This window comes from Marmota flaviventris, chromosome 1 (genome assembly GCF_047511675.1).
Source record: "Marmota flaviventris isolate mMarFla1 chromosome 1, mMarFla1.hap1, whole genome shotgun sequence".
Classification (NCBI taxonomy): Eukaryota; Metazoa; Chordata; class Mammalia; order Rodentia; family Sciuridae; genus Marmota; species Marmota flaviventris.
Genome location: NC_092498.1, coordinates 170,476,035 through 170,498,204, shown reverse-complemented (window position 1 = coordinate 170,498,204; position 22,170 = coordinate 170,476,035). Strand labels below are relative to the sequence as shown.

The window sequence follows — 22,170 nt, the reverse complement described above, 5'->3', positions numbered from 1 at the left end:
ATACACACTTGTACTGAGCTAGCTCATGCCCCATTCTTAGCTATGACCAGACACTCTGGGATCACCAGATGCACTGAATGCTGCTAACATAAAAGAAGGAGCAAGAACAAGGCAACTCAGAGGACACAAAGAGAATATATAGTGAGTAGAAAGCTTTAAAAAGAAAAAAACATAGTAATATCCTCAAAGAATTAATAAGAGATACCCCAACTATGAAATAAGAACCAGAATGTAATTATTTAAAATGTAATATTCAGAGAAGAAAGAAAAAAAAGAGCTCTTTGAAATTTAACAAAAAGGTAGTAGAAATGAAAAACTCAATTTAAGGACTGGAAGATACAGTTGCAGAGACCTCACAGAAAGAAAGCAGAAAAGGACAAAAAACGAGAGAAAAGATCTTTAAAAAATAAGAGGACCTATCCTAGCTATTCATCTTCTAAAAAGCAGGTCTAGGGGGAAACAAAGAAAGAGGAAGACAGAAAAAATGGAAAGAGGCAATTTATTTTATTTTGGGGCGGGGGGTAATTTATTAATAAAATAATTCAAGTAAATATCCCTCATGAGAAAAATACAAGTTTCAGATTGAAAAGGGCACAGTGCCTACAAAGAGGAGAGAGACACGCACACACACGCATGTGCACACATTGTCAATACACCCTGTGAAGTGTTAATCAGTGCCAGAAAGGAAAGGGTACCAGGGAAAGGGGATAGGAATATGGAGCTGAGGGAGCAGGGAGGTCTGTGGGAAGGTGATATTTGAGGAAAGACCTGAGGAATGTCATATGGCTGCCGTATAGTGGTCAGGGGAAGGTTTTCCAGGTATGGACAGGTACAAATGTTGGAGGTCAATGCTTTTACTCTGTATGAGCCTAGGAGGGCTTGAGCACAGGATAGTCACGATCGGAAATAATCCGATGTCTATTTTTAAAGGATCACTCCAGCTGCCATACTAAGAATTTCGAATAAAAAGAAGGGGCTAAAGCAACTCAGTGAGACCCTGTCTCTAAATAAAATATAAAAAATGGGCTGGGGATGTGGCTCAGTGGTTGAGAGCCCCTGGGTTCTATCCTGGGTACCAAAACAAAAAAAGAAAAGCAGGGCTGAGAGCACCTGGTCACTTGCTTAGCATATGTGAAGCCCTGGGTTCAATCCCCACCTGGTGAGAGGGGAGTAGAAAGCAGCAGGGAGAGAGGATCCTGGCCTGGACCAGAGTGGGAGCACTGGAGTGGTGGGAAGTGATCAAAGTTTTATATTTTGAAAGTAGAACAGGATGTGCTGAGAGATTAGATAGATGTGGGGTGAGACAGAAGAATCAAATGGGGAGGACTACAGAAGAGCCAGGTTTGAGCAGGATGGACAGAAAAAGATTAGGAGTTTGGTTTTAGACATGTTATGTTGGAAAAGCCTATTTGAAATCCAAATACAGATGTGACACAGAGGGATAAATTTGGAAGTCACTGGCATATGGTTGATATTTAAAGCCATGAGAGAGATGATACCACAGGAAGTGACAACATGAAGAGAGAGGTCCACATACTGAGTCTCAGGACCCTACAAAGATATTAAGAGGTGACCTTGTCAGTGGAGTGGTGGAGGTGAGAACATGAATGAATCCAGTTCTCTCTGGAGGAACAGGAACACTGGAGATATAATATACCCAGCAGAGACAACAAAATACTTGCAAGTACTGTCATAATAGGGAGCCAACAAATGGGGTTAAGATAGAAAGGGAAACTGAGTCAAAAGCTTGTTTTTTAAGATTAGAGAGATGACAGCATGCTGTATATTAATGGAAATGATCCAGCAGAAAGGGGAATTTTGACACTGTAGGAGTAAGGCAAGAGAATTTCTGGAATATCGTTCTCCAGTAGATAAGGGCAGAAGGCAGCTAGTACACAGAAGGGACTGACTGGCCTGAGCTGGGATCCTGGACAGGTACCTTCACTAAGACAGGGGGCACTGTGTATAAACGCAGGGGTGGGAACTGTGGAAAGTCTCTTACTCCTTCCACTATATCAGTGAAATAAGATGCAAAGTCATTCGTGTAAGAAAGATGGGGAAGTGAGCAGGCACAGTGGTGCAAACCTGTAATCCCAGCAGTTTAGGAGGCAGAAGGATCGTGAGTTCAAAGCCAGCCTCAGCAACTTAGCAAGGCCCTAAGCAACTTAGTGAGACCTGTCTCAAAATTTTAAAAAGGGCTGGGGATGAGGCTCAGTGGTTAAGCATCCCTGGGTTCAATCCCTGGTACCAAAAAAAAAAAAAAAAAAAAGAAAGAAAGATGGGGAGGTGAATAGCGTAAATTTGAGGATGGAAGACAATTATGAGAACAAAGAAGTAAAAGAGAAAGAACTAGAACAATGTAATATGATTGCAAAACAGCCACCAGGCCCACTTGAACCCTTGAACCCTTAGGCTGGTTCTCGCAGCCATATGTAACTACAAAAGTGGTGGCAGGAAGTTGGTGGAAAACTGGAGATAACAAGGGATGGGCTTTGCTAAACTAATATGACAAAGCAAGAAAAACTGATGAATCTATTTTTGAGAGGGTAAATATAATGAACAATGGAATTTCAGCTGCCTAAGGAGGGAAATGAGACCACTAGGGGCATGAGAGACATTAAATAGGTGGGGGTGGGGAGGTCATAACAATGAGGAATCATCCAAGACAGATTAAGGACAGTACCTAGCTACCTCCAATGCTTGAATGCCATACAGTCAACAGAATGTCAACACTGAATTTGGTCTGGCCAAAATTACAACTTTATTAGGAGGCAGGAAAGCCAAGGAAAGGGAGTATGGGAGGAGGGGAGGAAGGGGTGAAGAGAAAGATGCTCAAAGTAAATCCTTATCTTCTGTAATGGGAAGTCAACATATAACATCCACACCTGAACCATCAAGAAGTTGCTAGCAGGGAGGGGGGGGATGGGAATAGGAAAGACAGTAGAATGAATCGGACATAACTTTCCTATGTTCACATGACCAGTGAAACTCCACATCATGTCCAACCACAAGAATGGGAAGTTATACTCTATGTATGTGTGATATATCAAAATACACTCTACTGTCATGTATAACTAAAAAGAACAAATAAAAAAAATTATTTTAAAGTTGCTAGCAATACAAACCAGGTATTTAGTAAAACACCAAAATATCAGCCTCTTGAAACTGCCTCTAGTAGAGAGACCAGGATATGCTGTTTTTTAAATAGCAAGCCTTAAAGAACTCTTTTGACTCTATACTGTGCATGTATAACTGATGAAAAAAAAAAAAGCTGAATTGTTCAAAAAGTGAATACTGATGCAAGTTCTAATTAGGTGTTGCTATCTGTCACTCTAGATTAATTAGATTTGTAAGCACATCCAAAATACTCACAGTCTTGTTTCCTGTCTCAGGAAGGATGCTATCTTGTTAACTGATGCATTTGACTTCACCGACCAGTGTTTGAATTCAGCACTTGGCTGTTATGATGGAAATGTCTATGGACGTCTGTTCCAGTGGGCTCGGGAGTCACCAAGCAATGCTCAGGTAGACGAGTGGAACACATTATAAATTATGTAAGAGAGCAGAGAACAAGCAGTAAATACACCTGTTTTCCCATTTTCATTGATTTCCATTAAGTTGAAAATCGATTGATACAGAATGTCTGTTTAAAATATTTTTAGAGAATACATTAAAGACACCAGCAGTAGGAGTGTGGCCTGGCAGGAACTGTAATCAGCAGATGCACTGCTCAGAACTTAGTAAAGGGAATTAGGAGGGAAGCCGAAGCTCTAAATCACGCCTTGACATACCCAAGAGCATATATACACAGTGGTAAACTGGCTTTTAAGTAACAAAAATAAGAAGATAAATCACAGTGGTGACTTAACCATCTTATATTCAGTCTTTTAACTCCCAGTGTTCTGTAGATGAAAGTAGGCATTCAGAGGTGACAGGAAGCTTGAGGGGGTGTCTCACTCAGACCTGACTGCCTGCTAGAGATGCCTCTTCTTGGCATCTCAGGAGCATAGAAGGCTGCTTCAAAGCCATGGTAGCCAGCAGAGCCACAAAAATGACAATTACAAGGGTTATGGCAACAAGATCCCCAGCTCTCCTGGGAGAGAATACCAGAACACTCTACATGTTTAACAGCAAGAAGAGAGGGAGGACTCATAAAATCCCAACTATTTAAGGCGAGGGTCCTAGACTGTGCCCAGCCTCACTGGGATAAGTTGCAAATGTCAATGAATGCATTAACTGGAACAAGGAAATAAACTCTGTAGTTAAGAATGTGGGGAACCAATGTTTAACAGCAAACCTGACAGATGGTCAAAACAAAAAGTCTATAGGTACACAGATCTTATATCAGCCCCAGACTCTGAGGCTGAGGAAGGGGGACTGCAAATTCAAGGCCAACCTGGGCAAACTTAGTAAGACTGTGTCTTAAAATTTAAAAAAAAAAAAAATTATTTAAGGGCTGAGATGTAGCTAAGTGGTAGAGCACACCTGGGTTCAATCCCAAGTACCAGGAAAAAAAAAAGAGAGAGAGATGTATAATGCAAATATGTTGTTCACATGGTAACACTTGCTTTTCTATCTCTTCAGTCCAATTTCAGAAAAAAAGGTGTCTTAACATCTCATCAAATTGGCAGTTCCCAGGCTTTCATTCACACTTGGCACAGTGTTAGACTTGCTCTTAACAATTTGTACTGTCATACCTCATAGCTTAATTTAACATGATCCTCTGAAGTTATAACACAACCAGTTACCCCCAGAACAGCTCTCAGGTGGCCAATCTGTTCGGTCAATCCCCATCCCCAGAAAGGCATTCTTTGAAATCTATAAGGAAATACAAACAATTTGCTGAAGGAAAATATATTTACTGCTTACTTAATACAGTTTGCCTACTTCCAGAGTGTTTCTTTTATAGTCATCTCTCCTTTCTAACATTTAAATCCTGACATAAAAATAAAGCAGTCTGCCTAGCCCAGCCTAGTTCTTATGGTCCAAAGATATACATATGCCCTTTGATGCTCCAAAGAACCTGCCCTGCTGTATACCTGATAGGAAATGCTTACACGCAGAGCTCAGTCCAGTTTTACTGAAAACAGGAAACATTCCAGTTCTCCAGATTTCTCATGGTCACTGAAGAATGGTGGGGGCGTTCTTGTTTTTCACCTTTAAAGACTTTAATCTGGATACCACATGAGAGCAGCCTTTTCTAAATGAGGTATGACTGACCCACGGCATTAAACAGATATGGCAAAATACGGATGCACTTCATCCCATTCACTTTTCTTCGGCCTGATGGCAAGTAAGGGTGGAGCCTTCCCCTGCCTAACTCCAGAATCTGTCATGGAGTAGACACGCCACATTTATGGGATAAATGAACATGGCTTTATAACCTACACAGATAAAGGAGCCCTCTGCAAACAAATGCAGCAGACTCTCATATCCTACTATACATTACCTTGCTAAAAAGGTGACAGGAACAGCAATATGACTCTTTCATGCATAGCAATTTAGGAATGTGTGGTTACAAATGACCTTGTTTCCAGTTAATCAAAATGACAATCACTTGACCACTAATATATTGCCACATGATTTTACAATACATTTCTGGTTCCTATAGAAACCACCAGAACTTTTAAAGTGTATTTTTTCTGACCTAATATAGATAATTTTGAAGCTGCAGTAAAGAGACATTTTCCCTCATTTGCACAGTAAAAAAGGCACATTACAAGTATTTTAAATAAATTAAAACAGCAGCTATGTTGAAATATGCCATGTAGACACACAAGTACAAATGGGAGTGTATTTCAGTGGCTTTTCTACTGAAAGTAAAGTGCTGTGCTGAATTGAATGTCTTAAAATCACAGAAGAGTCTCTTCTGTCTGGGGCAGGCTATGGTGAGCTTTCTCCCTAGACAAGATGGTGTGCTCTCTCTTGGTTTAATCTAGCCATGATTTCTGCTTTTTTGATTTTCTGCCCAACCTGGATGCTATTTCAATCCAGCTTCCCCAAAGAAAACTACAAACAGTTCCCCCTCTCTACATGAACTCACATCTAAGAGATTCCCTATGGAGGCAAGGAGTGAAGGAGCCACTGGGGACAATTTCAAATCATGAATCCTATTATCCCCCAATGGTTATATTGTAAAAATCTGCCCTAGTAGTAGTTAGGGGTGTTAAACACATCTATTGACTTAGTCATTCCTGCATCCAGGAAGTGTCTATTGAGCTTATACTATGGTGCCAGAAACTTCTAGGTATTAAAAATACAGTGGAGGTATGTACACCAGCACATGCCAATAATCCCAGTGGCTCAGGCAGGAGGATTGCAAGTTCAAAGCCAGCCTCAGCAACTTATTGAGGTCCTAAGCAATTTAGCAAGACCCCGTCTCAAAATAAATAAAAAGGGCTAGAGATGGATTCAGTGGTTAAGTGCCCCTGAGTTCAATCCCTAGCACCAAAAACAAACAAACAAACAAACAAACAAACAAACAAAAACCAGTGGAGAACAAGAATCACAGACCCTTGGGGCTGGGGATGTGGCTCAAGTGGTAGCGCGCTTGCCTGGCATGCGTGCGGCCCGGGTTCGATCCTCAGCACCACATACAAACAAGGAATGTTGTGTCCGCCGAGAACTGAAAAAATAAATATTAAAAAAAAAAAAAAAAAAGAATTCTCTTTCTCTCTTTAAAAAAAAAAAAAGAATCACAGACCCTGGAGCTTAAAAGTTTTCGCATAAATAGGCAAAACCAAGTAAATATTATAAAAGATGAGGCTAGAACTCTATAAAGGAAAGAATCTAGACATTGCATTAGAGAACAATGGGAAAACCTATTCAGACACAGAATACTGCTTACTTGATTCTGCTTTCTGGTTTTCTTGTTTTGTGGTTCATGTTCAATTTCAAAGAGCCTCAAAGAGTCAGGCCTTTTATTTGTATTAAATTCCAAAAGCAAAGATAAGCTGTTTTGTTTGGTTTAGCTTTTCTTTTTCTATCTTTCTTTTTTTTTTTTTTTAAATTGGCCACCTGCATTCACAATTTAAAAGCTGCAATGAGAAAGGAAGGGTGCCCTTTGGAAAAATGTTTCTCCATATGCTCACACAAAATGAATTTAAAAAATAATTACAGAAATTAAGAATCTTATGGAATGTTACTTTTCTGAAGCTAAACATTAAATTTGAAAGTTAAAAAAAATCATTAATCCTGGCAGAAATATTTTGGCTTAATAATGCATTTCTTTCTAAAAACAGGAGAACCCTGCCTATGAAAAATACATCCGACCACTATTACAAAGTTGGAGATCCAAGCTATGAAATAACCAACAGTAATCAAGGAGCAAGCAGCACTACAATGGTTCTATAGCATATATTGGCAAAATTAAAATTGATATACATATGTGTGTGAGTCATCTTTTAGACATAGTCTGAAGTAGTATCTATGAGATATAATCTGTGATTTACTTCAAAATAGTCTATAAAAAGGGGGCGTGAAGAGCTATTAAATTTGGTCACTGGGTAGGTATTTTGGTGTTCACTACACTACTCTCTCTACCGTTCATTGGATATTTGAAATTTCCCACAATAAAAAAAAAAAGAAAAGAAAAAAAAGCGGGGGTGGGGGGTGGGGGACCATTATCCACTTGTAGCATTTGTACTAGATCTTTGTTTCAGATATAGCAAAGCCAAATCAGTTTTTTTTCTCTCTCTCTTTTGGCTGGGGATCAAACCCAAGGCATCATGAATGTTTGTTAAGCAAGTACTCCACTACTGAGCTACACTTAGCATTTATCCTCAGGTTTAAAAGGACACAAACATTCCAACACACTGTCCTCCAGAAATGCCTATGCTTGGTGTAACCTAAATAAAATACAAAGCCCTAAGAATGCACTGAAGTATCAACTTTTAAAAATCAACTCTTCTGGGCTGAGAATGTAGCTCAGTGGTAAAGCACCTGCCTACCATGAGTTGTAGAGGCCCTGGGGTTCAATCCTCAGCACAGCAAAAAAAAAAAAAAAAAAAAAAAAAACCAACCTCTTCTGCAGTGAGAATGATCAAAAACTTCATAGAAACAGACACAATTGTTTAAAATTAACTGAACATAATCAAGGGACATTTTTTCATACCATTTCCAATTATCCAACTGATAAAACACTCAAATTATCAACTAACAAATGAAATTGAATAAAAATTTCAGCAGCTGCTTTTCCCAATTTACTCATATAAACAATCATTTAGTTATTAATAATTAGTAAACCTGAGAAAATTTACCAAAGCAAATATCTCCAGAAAGTTGGGCAACTAGAGCAACTAGTATATTCCTATTTCCCCAACTATTTTTAATTACAATCATTTTACTTCATATTGATCTCTTTCTAAAAACAGGAGAGCCCTGCCTATGAGAAATACATTCGACCACTATTACAAAGTTGGAAATCCAAGTTATGAAATAACCAACAGTAATCAACTAACCAGTTGGGGATTTTTTTTTTTTTTTTTGGCAACCATCAATCAATTTGAAGTGAGAGCCAATCTTCTAAAGTGGTAGCCTTGAACTAGTACATCAATTTACCAAAACCAGAGCAACCTGTCAACAACATTAAGGAATCTTAGTCTGAAGATGGTAAAAATGGGTTGATTACAGGTTTCTGGTAATTTATCAAATCTTAAAATAAATTTTCAGGAAGACATGGGGAAAAGTTAGCAAAGTAAATGTTCTTATCTTTTCAGAGGGAGAATCTTGGAATATTCTCACAGAGAGGAGGAGAAAAAGAGTGACCTGCCTGCTCCAAGGCACAGAGTCTCAAGAATTCCACTCTTCCCTTAGAAAACAGGGCAGAAGTTACATGCCTTCCTTTTTTATAAGGTGTGCTAGCAAACCAGGAAGTCTCACTATAATTAACACAATCCTTCCTGTGAGTAACTTTCAAGAAATAGAATCAAATGCAAAATAAGACCAGAACCAGGCCAGGCCAGTGGCATGATACATCCCTGTAATCCCAGCTACCTGGGAGGCTGAGGCAACAGGATCCCAATTCAAGGCCACCTTGGGCAACTTGGCAGGACCCTGTTTCAAAGTAAGATAAAAAGGGATGGGAATGTAGCTTTGAGGATGCATGAGGCCTGGATTCAATCTCCAGTGGGGGGCAGGGGAGGGGGCCGGAGAGACTACAATGAAATAAACAAAATTACATACATTTCCCCAACTATTCCAGATTCTTCTTCATTTACAACAGTTTATTTCTTCTTTTTAGAAATAAACTTAGCTTTGATAATAACATGCAATTGTGGGTAACCACAATATATGAGGATAAAATAGCTAGTCATTCTTGTCCCCGTGCTTAGGACAAAACTGAAATAATGAGTCATATTCAGCACTATGACAACTGAAGAAAAATCTGTAATCTTTAATATAAGTGCCAATGGAAACTTTGTCAAACAGCACGTTCACCATTCAAATATGCACTCTTTTAGACATTGAGACAAATTCTATCCATCCCTGCTTCAATGACACAATAGAGTTCTTATAAACTACAATCTAAGGTTCCATTGAGTCCTCTCAAAGAGTAGGACATAAACAATGCATACTTCAGACAATGAATATGATTTTTCTCCTTTAAGTAATAACAACAACCAATAAATACAGATCTAATTTTCTTATTTCATTTTTTATTAGGTTTTTTTTGTTTTTCCTGGTAGACAGAACACTTGGGAATTATACTGCACCAGGCATAAGAAGTAAGATTTCTACCACAGGGACATTTTGTATTCAGAATCCAATATAAATATTTCTAGTCAGATATTTCCATGGCTACAGATATTTGGTTGCTTGATTTATATGCATAGAAAGTAACAGTTGTCATAACTGTGAAAAGCAGTACTTAATAAGTACCTTTAAATGATTGGAACAGTTTTCCTTTAATATTATAATACTGCTTACTGGTTTGGAAACTAGGTCACCCTACATGATATTTGATTTTTTTTCAAAGGCATCATGAGTATTCTGCTTTTTTTTTCATTCCTGTATTTTTAGCCTTCTAGTTATTTGGGGCCATTTTATCAGAAATCATTTTAGCACTGTAATAAAAAAAAAAAAAAAAAGCTCTGTTAAGGATAGATTATATACCATAATGATTTTCAGACTTCTTTTTATAAAAAAGGTATCTGGAGACTCAGAACAGGCACATGCATACTCAGGGTAAAGGAAACAAAACATGGAAGAGTCTGCGAAAGCATAAAACTTCCTTCTCAGTTCTCAATGCCTTCAAATAAATACAAATATTAAAAAAAAAAAAAAAAAAGCCCACATTGTGATTTAAAAAAAAAAAAAAAGTCTCTTCCATTTCCTGGAGAGTCAGTTTCCAGGAACTTCTTCTCCAGCGCTGGGGATCAGTCATCCGTCTTCCGGGCTAGTCTACAGAAAGTCCAGTTGTGCTCCACTGTGTTCTCATTGGCCCGCTCACTCATGTGATGCACGCGAGTGTTGCGGATCGTGAAACCTTGTTTTGTAATGTATTCCATGAGGTGGACCCGCAGAGAAACTTCCTGGTGATAATCACAGGGTCCAAAAGTAAAGGAAACCTGGCAGTCTCTGGTGTCCATCATGTGCTTATTCCACTTGGTAAAATAATTCGAGATGCCTTCTAGTAAGGAATGGACCTTGGTGGTAATGGTTAATTGAGTTATGATAACAGCCACTGGATTGGAGTACTTAGAAAGCTTCCGGGTACTAGAGAGCTCCACAACCTCTTCAAAAGTATCCATAGGATACAAAGGCTTTGGGTCGTTGAGACATTGAATCAAGGGCTCGATCTGGTAAAAATCTGCTTCTTTCCGAAGCAGATCAAATTCCTTAAAATCCAGGGGTAAGGTCAATTCTGAAGTTCTTAAGAAGTTGAGGACATATCGGAAAAGAGGTCCATCTCGATCAATGAAGTAATTGCCTTGAGGGTCTCGAGCTGTGGGGAAGTCCCCCCCAAACATAGCTCCAAGCATGGAATCTGGATAACGCGTCAATGTGGTGAGAGATGTCGTATACAAGTGTCCACCTACATTTAACGTGACTGGGTCAGTCATCTGAAATTTTTTAAAAGATAATCAGTCACCTGAAATTTTGTAAATCCTAACTTTGACAAATTAAGAAAATTAAAAGTAACAAGCAAAGCTAGTACTAAAATTCCTTTAAACTATAACATATTTGACAAACCTATAATGCAAATGGCTTTACTTTCAATGACAAGCCCACACAGATTAAGGGATCTAACATTTGCTTCAATAGAAAAGAAAGAAGGAACCGGGCATAGTAGCATATGCCTGTGATCCCAGAGACTTGGGAGGCTGAGACGAGGATCCCAAGTTCAAGGTTAGCACCAGTAATTTCATGAGACTCTGTCTCAAAATAAAATGTAAAAAGGCTTGGAATGGAGCTCAGTGGTAAAGGTCCCCTCAGTTCAATCCCTGGTGGAGGGCAGGGATGAGGGGAAGAAAGAAGGATACATTCAGTTCTTCAAAGACTTAATAATCAAGGGCATGACTTCAGAGCCATACAGTTTCAGGACCAGTATCTAAGTGTTTGGGTCACAGGAAATCAAAAGAAAAACTAAAATACACTCGTTTTTTTTTTCAGGTTTGTTTTTTTTTTTTTAAAGATCTTCAGTTTTCTTAGCTCAATTTAACATAAGATAGATAAAATTATCTGATAATGTAAAGATATCTACTTTTAATATTTCTTTGAGGTTTCCCCACTCAAAAAAGAACAAATCATAAAATCAACTTTAAAAATAAAACTTTGTGCATACCTAATCTTGATAACTTTTTTATGGAAATAAAGAGTGTCAAACACTAAGTTGAAATATACTGCTGGGTGGGCTGGGGTTGTGGCTCAGAGGTAAAGCACTTGCCTAGCATGCGTGAGGCACTGGGTTCGATCCTCAGCACCAAATTTTAAAAAATAAAGATATTGTGTCCACCTATAACTAAAAATAAAATGAATATTTAAATACACACACATACACACACACACACACACACACACACACACCTGGGTCAACACAACCTAGCCACTAAACCAACACATACTGGAAGAGTAGTAGTAATTTTAAAATTTCATTACTTGATAGTGTATTCACATTTGTAACATTAATATTGCAATCTGACCTTTAATGTGAGAAACAAAACCCTTTAAATAACACATATCTTTCTTTTAGAAGTCATATTTAAGAAAAAGTAAAGATGCAGGTAATGTTCAGATACTAGGAAAGTGAAATATTACCAGAGGAGGAGAAAAAGAGGGAGACACAGGAACACACAAAAAGGGGAAGAGGCACATTCTCAACTGTCATCTCCCTAGCCACAAGAAAATGTCCTCCACTCCATCACCTACTAGATCCTTTAGTATCACCACTCCATAAAGTTTAAGAGTAACATACTTTAAAGATCAAAAAGGGATGTCTCTCTCAAATAAATGATTATTAAAAGTTGCTTTAAGAGTCCATACTAAGTCTGCTTCCATTAAAACACCAAACAAAACAACACCCCCCTCCAAAAAAATACATCTAAACAAATTGAAGGGGGAAGGAGTTGCACAAGTTCCTAATTTGCATTCTTGTAAGATATGTTATATCTAAGGCTACATAAGGGGGAAAAAAGGTACAAAAATAATTTTCCAGCCTTCAAAGTGCAGTTGCAAGAACTACTCACCATATAGCCCCAGTCTCCATTATCCATCTGTTCCAGTGCTGCGTTTTCAGGAGCCCAGCTTCCAGGAAAACTTTGGAAAGAGAAAAAAGGACATACGATAGAATAAGCAGTTATGAAAACAGAGAAAAAAAAGGTTCTCTCACCTAACAGAGCAGGCCAAACACCAGAAAAACTACTTGTCTTTGTTCAACTAGAGCCTACTACAGGGCAAAGACCAGGCAGGACGCTCTATGGGCATCTTGAGAGCCTGTCCAGAACAGAGAACTATCCTATACTTGGAGTAAAAGGAGAAGCATAGAAGTAAATCAGCCATTCAAATTCTCTCTCTTCTCTAAAAGTCAGTTTTTAGAATGTCTATAAAAGAATATTATGGTTAACTATTCAACCTTATCTTGGTACAAACCTATGATGGTCTTTCTCAGAAAGGTCATTTAAGAGAAAGGCAGAAGGATCAAAAGTTAGAGGCCAGCCTGGGCAATTGAGCAAGACCCTGCCTCAAAAATCAAAAATACTTTAAAAGGGCTGGGGATGTAGCTCAGTGGTCAACAGCACCCCTAGGTTCAATCCCCAGTATCAGAGAGAGAGAGAGAGAGAGAGAGTAAAAAAGGAAAGCCAGACACAGTGGCCATGCCTGTGGCTCTAGCAACTCCAGAGGCTGAGGCAGGAAGATTCCAAGTTTGAGGTCACTCTGAGCAATTTAGCCAGACCCCGGTCTCAGGATAAAAAAATAAAAAGAGCTGGGATTCAATTCAGTGGTAAAATGCCCCTGGGTTCAATCCCCAGTATGAAAACAAAAAGGAAAATTCTATTCATCAGCATAAATTAAACATCTCAGTAAACGCATTAAACATAATAAATTTCCCAAGATACAAGTATCACTTTCCAAAGAAATATATCAGAATAGTATTTATTGTATAAACAAGTTATACTTTTAATAATGAGGTATTTATCTTCATGAATAATCAAAACAAAAAGAAAGCAATTTAAATGACAAATTGGTAGAGCACTACTTGGGACAAAAAGAACCTTTCTGATTGGGGTCAGAGTTGTTAGCCAGCACTCCTAGAGAGCCAGCCTTAGGACACTAATAAACACCCATATGCTAATGATGCCAGTTTCAATTTATTTTTATCTACAATTCAAGAGCACTTAAACACTTCCCAGCCTTAGTCAGTTCCCTCTCACACACTCCATTCCCCAAATCAACCTGCAAAGCAAACTGTAGAGCAAATTTCAAAAGCGCTGGCAAGAGATGGTAAGAAACACGGACTTCTCCGTATTCATCCAGGAAAAGCATCGGCTTTTTTTAATGCAGTCTTTGAACAGATCCACTTTTCCCACTTTTAGAGGAATCTGGCACACAATTCCCAGAACAAGCTCTGGCTACAAAAGATCACAAAGGCTCTTTCTCAAAAGGTCACTCAGGCATGTAGAGAACATTTGCATAGCACAGCATGGGCTGAAATCAGAGCCTGAAGCATCTATTTCTCCACCTTGCAAATTCTTCAAAGCAAACAAGCTAAAATGTAGACCAGAGGATGTGCAGCTTTTACTCTTTACACTCAGCAGTTGGATACAGTCATGCTACTGAGTGAGAAATGGAACAAATGTCAAATTCAGGGCTGCTGTGACAAATCTGTATTCCTCTGACTTGCTTCATAAATGGTGTCTGAAGTAAACAGAACCAAGAAGTGAACTTTACCAACTTGTCTTGCCAGCATCTCATGCTGATACTGATAACAAATCAGTAACTGTGCAACTGAAAAGGCCAGTCCTAAGGAAGTTCTGGTAAGTTCTGCTCATCTTTGGCATTCCCTGTCACTCAAAGTATTATTTCCTAATACCTCAATAATTGATCATTCAACCAACATTTATTTTGAATCAACTAGGGGGAGGGAGCATATGTGCAAATATAGATATACAGAAACAGGAAAAGGGCAACCCTTGCTCTCATGGAGCCTTCAATCTACAAAAGAAGGCAACACGCAACTGAAGTACAGAATTCCAAAGTGCTACAGAGATGGACTGGCAGAGCCTGCAGGAGGAAAGTCCAAGATTCCAAATCAGAAAATAAAGAAAGAGCTCACTCAGTGGAACAAAGAAAATTTGCACAACCTGAGAAGGGATTCCAGAAAGAAGAAGCAATTTAAATAGACAATGATTTGTACATCTTCCCACCCCCCAACACTGCTGATATAATAATCCAAGCACAGATTACTGCCCCCATTTTAGAGATGCAAAATAGAGAAACCAAGTAGATTAAGTGGCTTGTTCAAGGCCCACAGCTGGGAAGTAACTGAATAAGTATTGGGTTTTCTGGCCCCTTGTCTAGATCTTTCCATAAATACCCTCCTTGAACAGAAATTGAAAAAAGAGAATCCCCAAAACCAAGAAATTGAAAAAGATTAATTTTAGACTCTCTATAACTACCTATTAAACCTATCCACCTACTAGGGATTTATTTACAATTGTACATAACTCAGCCTAACCAGTCATAAAGGGTCTGTAAAAATTCCTCTGAATCTAAGTTTTAAAAAGGCAGAAACCTGGGGCTGGAGTTGTGGCTCAGTGGTAGAGCACTTGCCTAGCATGTCTGAGGCCCTAGGTTCAATCCTCAGCACCGTATATAAATAAATAATATTAAAGTCACATTTACAACTAAAAAATTTTTTTTTTTAAAAAAAGGCAGAAACCTACTCACTAGTGTGAATAAGTGACATAAAGAACTCCAATCCTAATTGTTAAGTATCCTAATTGTTAAATGAGAAATGAAGTGACATAAAGAACTTAAGTGACATAAAGAATCCAATCCATCAATATCCTAATTGTTAAATGAGAAATGGAATACCAATAGACACTGATGTTATACTGTTAGGCAAGGTCTATTTCTAGTTCTTTCCTTCTTTTTTCTTTTTTACTTCTAAATCAAAACAGGGTAATTTCTTGAGCAGTCATAAAAGAAAATTTGATGATACCCATAAATCTGTTCCACAGCAAAAGCCCAGAATCTATACAAAGATGTAAAGAAACTTCAAACTTAATAATTTAGGAAAGCAATTATGGAAATCTACATAAGCCCATGTTTCTTAAAAAGCATCCAAAAGTCTTCCTATACTTGTGTATAAGATTCATCAAAACAAACTGAAGCACAGGCATGGTTAGTCACTTCCAATAACAATAACTAAATTCTAAAAAAAATCAAATTGCTCATTAAAGAGTTCAAAGGGGAAAAAATATTAAATTTTACCTCTACTCCTTGTTTCTAAATGTCCTAAGTAGAGATGCTCTGATAAAGCAAGAAACCAAAAAAAAAAAAAAAAAAGGCCAGGAAGATTACTGCTTACCCAATAGTTGGATTCTGAATTAATGGCTATTATTCAGAACATATCAGAGGCAATGCAGATGGATGACATAAAACAAAATCCAAAAGAATTTCCAGAATAGCTTCAATCTCTTCTACCAAATCATTTTCCAGAGCTGCTAACAATTAGAAAATGATTCATTTGCTTTTCATCTTTTCTCTCTTCTGCACAGTCTTCCCTGGAGGATTAATGAGAAGTGACCACAAGACAGGCAGTAGAAGAAAGACCTTGAAATGGGCATCAAATGGGCCTGTTTCATTTGATGAAGGTAAAGAAAAATCTTATATGTCAGATAATTTGTGAGGAACGGATATTCTAAGGGTAACAACAACAACAACAAATAATTTCTCTTTATGGTGATTTTCCTTACTAAAGATTGTTTTAAAAGACAGTGAAAGCAACCAAGCACAATTATAAAATTCAAAACACAACACTTCCTGACCTGGAAAAAACAGTTCATCTGAAAAGATCTGACCTTTGATGAAAATAAATTCTTGTCCCAAAGTCTATAAATCATCACCAAAAATTTGCCTATGTTTATTCTTAAAAGGTTAGACAGTGTAATGTTTGCAAGTAGTTCAGTTAAGGAAAACATACTGAAGAACTTTCAAAAGTTTAAAAGAAATCAGAGGGCTGGGGTTGTAGCTCAGTGGTAGAGTGCTTGCCTAGCATTCAGGAGGCGTTGGGTTCAATCCTCAGCACCACATAAAGATAAATAAATAAAAATAAAGGTATTATGTCCTTCTACAACTAAAATATTTTTTAAAAAGAAATTACAGATTTTTCAAGGTAGAAAATCTGGAGAACACACAATCCAATAATAAGTTATTAGCTTAAAAAATAACCTAACACGGGCTGGGGTTGTGGCTCAGGGGTAGAGGGCTTGCCCAGCATGTGTGAAGCACTGGGTTCAATTTCCAGCACACATAAAAAAACTAAATAAACAAAATAAAGATATTGTGTCCATATACAACTTTAAAAAAAAAAAAAAAAACTAACCCCTAAATGCCACCTTCCTTACCACAATAAAACTGCATTTATAGGCTTATGAGTTATAATGAACTAAATTTAACCCAAAATTCTGGGTTGATCTTTTCTGCTACAGACTAAGAATCCCGCAGGGCCAAAAGTCCTACTCCTATATATTACTCTATACACTGCAATATAAACCTCCAAATTTGAACAAGTAATAAGAAAAATCTCTAACTACTACCTTCCCAGAGTTTCCAGGTAGCCCTTTAAATTGCTTTTCTACTGAAACCTTTGTGTCTGGCATTCCGAAGGCAGGACTCAATAAAGTCTCTCCATCTATACTTACCTTCAAAATTGCCTTTGTACTGAGTTTCTGTTCTTGAAACGTGGGAGTTTGAAAGTGAAATACTTTTTATAGTAACTAGTTCAGCGACATCTAAAGGAGTCTTTTGGGTTAACATCCACATACAAGCCAGCACAAGTAGCCAGACATACAAGGATAATGCGATTATGGTGTTAGATTAGCCCTAACTCAACCAATGCAGAAATGGATCTTTTCATATATATATATTAGTTGTTGGTTGACCTTTATTTTATTCATTTATTTATATGTGGTGCTGAGAATCGAACCTAGTGCCTCACAAATGCTAGGTAAGCACTCTACCACTGAGCCACCGCCCCAGCCCTGGATAATAACCTAACCTGGATCTTAAGTAATTATTTTTTCTCCTCTCTCAACCATGTGGTCTAGAAGAGAGAGCTCTAGGTTAAAAAGCGACTGATTGCTAAAGAACTGTCAAAGAGTCACAAAATCATAAAATTCCTCTTATCCTCAGTTTCCATGAGATAAAATAAGATAATATCACTTCTCCCAAAAGTAATTAGACCATTTAAACCCTACATGAAAGTAAAAACTGGGCTGGGGATGTGGCTCAAGCAGTAGCGCGGCCCGGGTTCGATCCTCAGCATCACATACAAACAAAGATGTTGTGTCCGCCGAAAACTAAAAAATAAATTTAAAAAAAAAAGAAAGAAAGTAAAAACTGGCCTATAGTGCAATAGTCCAGGAGTAGGGTTCTGAAGTCACATGCAGGCAGTGCAAAGGAAAGAGAACTGACTACCAGAGGGGAAGGACCAGAATTCCAACTGCTTCATTATTATGAGACCCTGAGTAAACCACCCATATGCCCAGCTTCTTCTTTGGGGAAATGGAGAAAATAAACAAGATCATGAATATAAAACAAGTATTATACCAATGTGAAAATACTTGTGGCAGTAGCGTAAACAAAATTTCTATGGTAAAGAAACTTGAGAATGTGAACACAAGTAATTTAGAGCATAGGCATGCAGAGAGGGCAAAAAAGTGGTGATGGCCTCAATGTGCTTCCAATGTCCTTAAGACCACATTTCCCCAGAGTTCCAGACAGGTCCGCTACAGGTAAAGGGCAGAGTCCAGTGTTTACAAAGCACAGATATCTGAATGTCTGATCTGAGAAGGAACTTCTCTAAAGCATGACTCAGGATTATCTCCCAGGTAAAGCCAAATGCAAATAAATATGTGAATTTCATTTTAAATAGCCCTCAAATATCAAAATCCAAGACACAGGAGGGATTCACAGGATTCACCTGGGACTCCTTTATGTAGTAAATGCTTTGGTTAAAATATGATTTATAACTATTTGAATCACAAAATTTAGCAATGGCATCTATGACTATCTTGACCACACGATCCTTGATACTTGACACTACAAATAAAAAAAAAAAATCAAGTACCCCATATTGACTGATGGTGTTCAATTAAAGAGCAAGTTCTCTCAACTTACCAACAATCTGCTCATAAAAATATTCTTTTCCTAGCTACACGTTTGTTCACTTGAAAACCTCTCAATCTGGGGCTCGGGCCTGTGCTAGCTCAGCTTCTTATTCCAGGATCCTTCTCGTGCTAGGGCATTTGTGGCAGCGAAGAAAATGAACATGCCAGGAAGATATGGGAAAGATTAAGATACTTGGGCTACCCCAAACACATTCTTAGCCTTTGGGGTGATCCCAAATCTATCTGCCACCCAAATCTCTTCTCTCACAAAGTCTCAAAACTGGATTTATCAACTTGTTCTAGAACTGGTATACTCGAACCCAAGAAACCTGATAACTTCAGCAGAATATCCAAACAGGATCTCTGTCACGTTTCATTTCCCGGTCCCACCCCCAGACACAGCCTCCACGGCACCGTCAGCCCAGCAGGTGCTGCAGGGGCTCCCCACGACCACGGTCACGGATCCCCTCTGACATCAAGCACGAGAAATGCCACGACCTCCACAAATCTGAGCATCTGAGTCACGAACTCGGCTGCAATCGGTGTGTCTCTTCAGACCAGAAAATCCCAAAGGCAGGGCTCAGAAGCCTCCTCCTTCCTCACGCTTTAAACTAGGGCAAGCGCTAGCTAATAAGCGCCACCCCCCAAAACACAGCGTTTCGGAGCAAACCCAGAGGGGGTCCCGTCTGGGCCCCCGATTCGCCGTCGCCCCGGGAGCCAAGCCCGCAGCCCGACGCGGCCCCGGCGCGGAGCGGGCGATGCTCCCCGCCCGGGCGAGGGGCGCGCACCGGAGCCCCGAACCTCGGCCCGCGGGGCCGCGCGTCCCTGCCGGGCGGGCCCCGGAATCCCCGCCCAGGCCCGGCCGAGGGCAGCCTCGCCGCAGGCTCGTGCCAGCCCCGGGACGCGCGGCCCGAGCTCCCCCGCGGTCCCCTCAGCGCGGTCCGCCACCTCCCGGCTCCAGGCGTCCCTGCCCAATCCTCTCAGCTCCGCTCCCCTAGCCACCGGGCGCCGGCTTCTCCTCATCCCCGGCCCTCCTGTGCCCGGGCCCCGTAAGCCCTGCGCCCGCCCCACTCACTGCGCGACAGCGGCGGCGGCCCGGCCGGGAGATGCCGGCGGCCGGAGGGCGCGAGCGCGGGGACGAGCGAGCCCGCGCCCGGAGGCGGTGGCGGCGGCGGCAGAAGGGACGACTGAGCCGGCGCCCAGAGTTGCGGCTCCAGCTGCCCAGCGCGGGCGGCGCCTTCCCAGCAGAGCTACGGCGCCACGAGCGCGGGCGCCCCCTAAAGGCGGCGCGGGCGGGAAGCCACGGAAGCCAGAGAGCCCCGCAGTCGGGGGAATTCAGCAAGCGCAGCCTGAGTTGAGCGGTCAGGCGGGCTGTACCGCAGCTCCGAAGCCCCGCCCCAAAGCGCCAGTCCCGCCCCAAGGCTCCGCCCCGGCTATCTAAGCCCCGCCCAGGATACGTCCCCGCTCCCCGCCTCCGGCTGCAGTCCCGGGTCCTCCCACTCCAGTGCGCACAAAGTCTGTGCCCTCTCTTCGCTGTGTGCTCTGCGCTGGTGTCTCCACAGGTGTTTCTCCTCATTCATTTCACAAACTTGTATGGACCCTACCCACTACGTGCCAAGCCTGGGGAGTACAGCGGCCACCAAAATCGCGGCGGGCTCCAAGACTCAAGGAAACAGCTAGTTGACAAAATATGATAAGTGTTGAGAGGGGCATAATTAGAAGACTTAGGTGGAAATAAGGGAAGGGGACCCCTGCTTCAGACGCTGTAGGCAAGGAAGACCTGAATTCCCGGCATTTGACCAGAGCCCCTCCTGGCCTTGTCCTGTGTTAGGAAGCACGCCCTATAAAAAGGACTTTAAGGAACCCCCTGGGGCCACCTATCCGGCCCGGTGGGTAGAGCAGCCAGGGGCAGCCAGATGGAGAGGACAGAGCCAACTGCAACAGCCTAAGTGACGTCGTGCAAAGACTTGGAGGCTAGAAGCTCTGCCCTAGTTGAGGTTGGTGGTGGTTGCCACGCCAAAAGGTCAAGGTGCAGAATACCTAAAGCCTTAAAGCTAATTGGTCTCCTTCCAAATGCTTTTCCCAGTTATTTGACATTGATTTTGCCCATTTCCCTTCTCCAGGAGAACCACTTGCCTCAGCTGGATTTCATGTCTGCACGGGCGAGAGGTGCTTCTCAAAGTTGAACTTTTTTCTTTTTTTTTGGTACCAGAGATTGAACCTAGATTAAACTCACTGCACTGAGTCACATCCCAGGCCTATTTGTTTAAAGACAGGATCTCACTAAGTTGCTTAGGGCCTCCCTAAGTCACTAAGGCTGGTTTTGAACTTGCAATCATCCTGCCTCAGCCTTCTGAGCAGCTGAGATTACAGGAGTGCACCACCCTGCCCAGCTCAAAGTTGAATTCTTAATAAATATGATCATCACAGTCATATCTGATATTTGGATTTTCTCCACACACTCCAATGGATAGGCTAAGTAAATAACATACTTCATCAACTCACTGAGTACATTAACATATTCACAAAAACTAGGTGAGGATACAGGGAAGTGTTTGTGAAAATAATAAGTACACAAAATAGTATACATGGTATAATCCTAATTTTGTTTTTAAAAACATATGTATGCTGGGCACCATGAAAGACACCTGTAATCCCAGCCACGTGGGAAGCTGAGGCAGGAAGATCACCAATTCAAAAGCACCCTCAGCAATTTAGCTAGGCCCTAAGCAACTTTCTGAAACCCTGCCTCAAAATAAAAAGGGCTAGGGTTGCAGCTCAGTGGTAAAGCACCCCTGGATTCAATTCTCAAAATAAATAAATAATAAATAAATAAATATACATAGACAGTTATTTCAAAGGAAAAACACTCCACCATTAGTCTTAGTGTTGCAGGTAATAAAATGTAAATGTTAGAGACTTATTACTTCTATTTATTTATTTATTTATGTGGTGCTGGGGTTTGAACCCAGGGCCCATGTGCATGTGAGAGAAGCACTCTTATCAACTGAGCTATATACCCAGCCCAAGACTTATTACTTCTTAGTGTTCTTCTTAATTTTACTTATTGTCTAGACTTTTATATGGATATTGAATTTATAATCAGAAAAATACAATGAGTTTGGTGGTAGGGGTGTGTTTTAGTCAGCTTTTTCAGTGCTGTGACTAAAAGCCCTGGCAAGACAGTTTTAGAGGAGGAAAAGTTTACCTGGAGCTCATGGTTTCAGAGGTCTGTCCAAAGACAGCTGGTTCCGTTCCTTGGGGCTGGAGGTGAGGCAGAACATGGCGGAAGGGTATGGTGGAGGAAAGCAGCTGGGAGAATGGCTCCAGAAAGCAG

General features: G+C 40.4%; 2 protein-coding genes across 7 annotated transcripts in view; one reads left to right on the top strand and one right to left on the bottom strand.

Moving 5' to 3' along the window:
- Acox2 (acyl-CoA oxidase 2) overlaps positions 1-7,386 on the top strand; it is a 28,335-nt gene extending 20,949 nt beyond the window's left edge. The window contains exons 13-14 of the mRNA XM_027951315.3: positions 3,393-3,525; positions 7,242-7,386. Coding sequence (XP_027807116.2) covers positions 3,393-3,525; positions 7,242-7,304 — 196 coding nt within the window. The 3' untranslated portion in view covers positions 7,305-7,386. The remainder of the gene's footprint in view (positions 1-3,392; positions 3,526-7,241) is intronic.
- A 2,250-nt stretch (positions 7,387-9,636) lies between these two features.
- Kctd6 (potassium channel tetramerization domain containing 6) lies at positions 9,637-19,999 on the bottom strand. 6 transcript variants are annotated; one of them, XM_071619169.1, is made up of 4 exons: positions 17,367-19,589; positions 16,031-16,298; positions 12,687-12,756; positions 9,637-11,063 (listed from the first exon to the last, which is right to left on the bottom strand). In XM_071619169.1, the coding sequence occupies exons 3-4, from the start codon at positions 12,711-12,713 to the stop codon at positions 10,377-10,379; spliced, it is 714 nt and encodes a 237-aa protein (XP_071475270.1). In that variant the 5' UTR covers positions 12,714-12,756; positions 16,031-16,298; positions 17,367-19,589; the 3' UTR covers positions 9,637-10,376. The 6 variants fall into 6 exon arrangements, with proteins under 6 accessions (XP_071475270.1, XP_071475275.1, XP_027807131.1 ...); XM_071619174.1 differs by lacking the exon at positions 16,031-16,298 and having other exon boundaries at positions 17,367-17,398; positions 18,844-19,589; XM_027951330.2 differs by lacking the exons at positions 16,031-16,298; positions 17,367-19,589 and adding an exon at positions 19,909-19,999.
- Between the last annotated feature and the right edge of the window lie 2,171 nt (positions 20,000-22,170).

Coding starts and splice junctions, on each gene's coding strand:
- Kctd6 (XM_027951330.2), bottom strand. CDS start 12,713: ATGGATAATGGAGACTGGGGCTATATG. Junction 11,064..12,686: donor ATGGAGACTGGGGCTATATG/GTGAGTAGTTCT, acceptor AAAAAATTTCAG/ATGACTGACCCAGTCACGTT.